General features: G+C 48.0%; 1 protein-coding gene across 1 annotated transcript; it reads left to right on the top strand.

The window, feature by feature from the left end:
- Positions 1–2744: 2744 nt before the first annotated feature.
- On the top strand, positions 2745–3350 carry PLAC1 (placenta enriched 1; the record flags this gene model as incomplete). Its single annotated transcript, XM_080795578.1, has 1 exon — positions 2745–3350. The coding sequence occupies one exon, from the start codon at positions 2745–2747 to the stop codon at positions 3348–3350; it is 606 nt and encodes a 201-aa protein (XP_080651704.1).
- Positions 3351–3589: the final 239 nt, after the last annotated feature.

Raw genomic sequence — 3589 nt, 5'->3', positions numbered from 1 at the left:
CTCCCTCTCCTAGACGCACGGTCTCGCATGTGGTCCCACTGACGTTGCTTTTAACTTTCCTCCGAGCATGAAGTTGTGCTCCACGGACTGCTCCCCTCCTGTGGCCCTCTGCTCCTACCTGTGAAAAATCAGAGAACAGGGAGACAGTCCTGAGTTTGGAGACTTGTGCTAAATACACCCCCAAGCTCAGTGAGGTTACTAAACCCCTCTCTTCAAGACTGATTCAGTGCAGAGAGTGAGGTGTCTCAAATGTTTGCTTGGGGGACAGTGGTCTTGGTCTTGTTTCTCTGAGACTCCTGGGCTTTTTATAACCCTGTTTGGATTATGCATGAGAGGGGGAAGGGGGAGGGGGGTGGGGAAAGGGAAGATCCTGGAGGAAGGGCAGACTGAACCTCCCCGCACAAGAACCCAGCCTTGAACTTGGTTCTCAGTTTTGGGTTGGGATAACCAAAATGGAAGAGAAGGATTGTTTCTTCGGCCTGTTCCAGGAACTCCTTAAAGGGGGAGGTTTTTGTTCAGGGCAAATAGGTCTTGATTATGAGATGATATTAAGGGCAGAGAAAAGGCAACAGAGGGCGGGAAAGCCACTCCTAGGACATGCTCAGGGCCGGGTGGGCTCCGAGAGACCGGGACCAGAGTGGAGAGCACGCTGGTGATGGAGTGATGACGTCAGCAAGTATCGGGCCTCATTCCAGAGCAAGCGGTTTGTTTATGTCCCTGTTGAGTCATTCTCCAAGACCCGCTGGCATCGCAGTTGACTTGCGTTTTGTTGTTGTCGCTGCTCTTTTGTTTGTTTTGTTTTTTGGAGGGGCAAGGGGGTCTGCTTCTCTGTTTCCTTGCTGCAGCTTCTGTTTTCTGCTTTACTCAAGACAAAAAGACAGTCCCAGGAGAGACCCAGAACCAAGAGGGGAAGAAAGAGAGAAGGAAGGAGCCAGGTAGACACCTTAGACTTATCTCTACACCCAACAGCCCCGGGAGAGAATGAGGAGCCATTCCTGAGAGAGATAGGGAAGTGAGATCCGAGATCCGTACCCATCAGCTCAAATGCCTGACTTAGAAACAAAGCCTTTCATGCGGGCCACTGCGCTTTTCTAGTGAGCCCCTTATGCCATGGTTTCCAGCAAAGATGCAGCAAGTTCCTCCCTATCAAAGGAAGAGAAAGAGCTGCCTTTTTGCCACTGGATAGAAATGTCTTGGGATGCATTTTAGTACAAAAAACAGACCCCACACTTAGGCATATCCATTACCTTCGAAAGTTTAGGCACGTTTCTATTTGATGTATGCCATTTTCACTTTTGAAACGAAAGCAGAGTTGGACAATATTTGATGATATTCTTCTTCCTTCCTTCTTGGGTCTTTTGTCACCTCCTTCTGATACTGGGTTTTTGACATCTGACCTGAGCCTGGCTCGTTTTTCTCCCCATCTTCCCTGCCACTCTTTAGGAGGTAAAAGGCAATAGGGCTAGGAAGTGGCCGCAGAGCTTTCCATTGAAAAAGAAAAGACATTTAAAAAAAAAACTAGTGAACATAAAAGAAAACTATAAAGCAAAGCATACGACTCGAGGAGGGGCAAACCGTGGCCACAAAGATGTTAGGAGCTACCTCACCAATCGGTGTGTGAGGTACAAACCCACAACTCGCTTTCTTAAATCTGGAGCTCTTGAATTGTTTTCATGTATAACATTAATGGGAAAACGTAAAATTAAAAAGCAGTATTTTTTGCTTCTGTGGTTTCACGATTTTATAAGATGCCCTGATTGATGTATCAGGGAATTTCTGGGTCTCTTACGATGATACCTCGATGGTTGATGGAGTATCTGTTTGCTTATTTGAAGTGAGCCCCTTGGGGAGATTTCAATATGTGGTTGTCAGGAATAAACCGCATTTTCTTCTCTGGCTTTGATTTAATTATGTTCGTCACTCATCCACGCAAGGCAATAGGGAGGGGGGTGCCTTTATGAGAAGACCCGGGGGACCCTTAAGGAAGGGTCTGGTGCCACCCGCTTGAATTAAACTGTATCTCCTGTCACCTTAATGTTTGGCGTGAAAACAGTTTCATTTTCTTTGCTGGGGCGGCACCAAAAGGGACGTCTTTGCTGACCAGGGTCGACTCTCCTTGGGTATATGAAGGATATGCGTTTTATACTGAAACAGCACTATAAAACCTCTTAGGGAAACCACTTAGAGAAGCCGCTGGGGTCATCTGTCACCACGCGAGTTCCAACAATGAAATTGGAATTCTGTTCTCTCTCACAAGTGTTTTCCTTTTCTCTGTTTTCGGTTTTATCGAGGTAGAATTGACAAATAAAAGTACAGGATATTGAGGGGCGCCTGGGTGGCTGAGTGGGTTAAGCGTCTGCATTCAGGTCAGGTCATGATCTCAAGGGCCTGGGACTGAGTCCCATATCTGGAATCCCTGCTCAGCGGGGGGCCTGCTTCTCCCTCTGCCTGCCCCTTCCCCCTGCTTGTGTGCTCTCTCTCTCTTTTTCTCTCTTTCATCAAATAAACACATCCATCACCTCACCTTTGTTCTGAGAACACTTAAGTCCCACTCTCTTAACCTTTTGAAAATACTTCTGTTTAAAAAAAAAAAAAGATTGTGTTTGAACTTTTAATGAGAGATAAGATGATGTGTCTTTTGTGTCTCTGTGTGCTCTAGAAATCCTCACCAGCCAGATTTCTGTTTCCTGAGCGTCCTTACCTGATCCGCCCCAGGCATGAAGGCTCTCCAGTTGATAGGAGCGATGATCCTCCTTACCTGTGTGTTTCCGGCCTGTGCTGTGCAAAGTCCAATGACCGTGCTGTGCTCCATAGACTGGTTCATGGTCACTGTGCACCCGTTCATGCTGAATAACGACGTCTACGTGCACTTCCACGAGCTACACTTGGGTCTGGGCTGCCCCGCCAACTACGTTCAGCCACACGCCTACCAGTTCACCTACCGTGTCACCGAGTGCGGCATCCGGGCCAAGGCTGTCTCCCTGGACATGGTTATTTACAGCTCAGAGCTGCACTACGCTTCGAAGGGGACTTCTTCTAAGTACGTGATCCCCGTGTCCTGCACTGCTCCCCGGCAGTCCCCGTGGCTCCCTCCACCCTGCCCGGTGAGAGTAGCCAGTGGGACAGTCACTACAGCCCAACACAGCGGGGCGAGCTATGACGTGTTCACCTTGTCGCAGTCCAGCGAAAGGCCCGACTGCGACTGTCCACCCTGCGTCTTCGGCGAAGAAGAGCGCGTCCGGGCCCCACAGGGCCAAGCGGAGGCTCAGGAAGGCCAGCAGCCGTCTGCTTTTGTGGATCTCTCTGAGGACTGGTCCCTTCGCTCGGATAATCTCATTGGGTCCATGTGATCCCCGGGTTTGCGGAGTCCCTCGGGAGCTTTTTCTAACATTAGTATATAATATTTTCTATTATCAGACAAATAAGTTTGTTGGTAGCCCCCTTATCAGTGCCTTTGAGAGAGGGCAGCTCATGGTTATTTCATGAATAAAACTGATTTATATTTTTATAATTTTTTAATAAAGTTTTGATGGCATAAAAATATCAGTTCAGCATTTTTATTTGATAAACACATATATAACTTTCGCTG

Source organism: Martes martes (assembly GCF_963455335.1).
Source record: "Martes martes genome assembly, chromosome: X".
Lineage (NCBI taxonomy): Eukaryota > Metazoa > Chordata > Mammalia > Carnivora > Mustelidae > Martes > Martes martes.
This window is presented reverse-complemented; position numbering and strand designations above follow the sequence as displayed.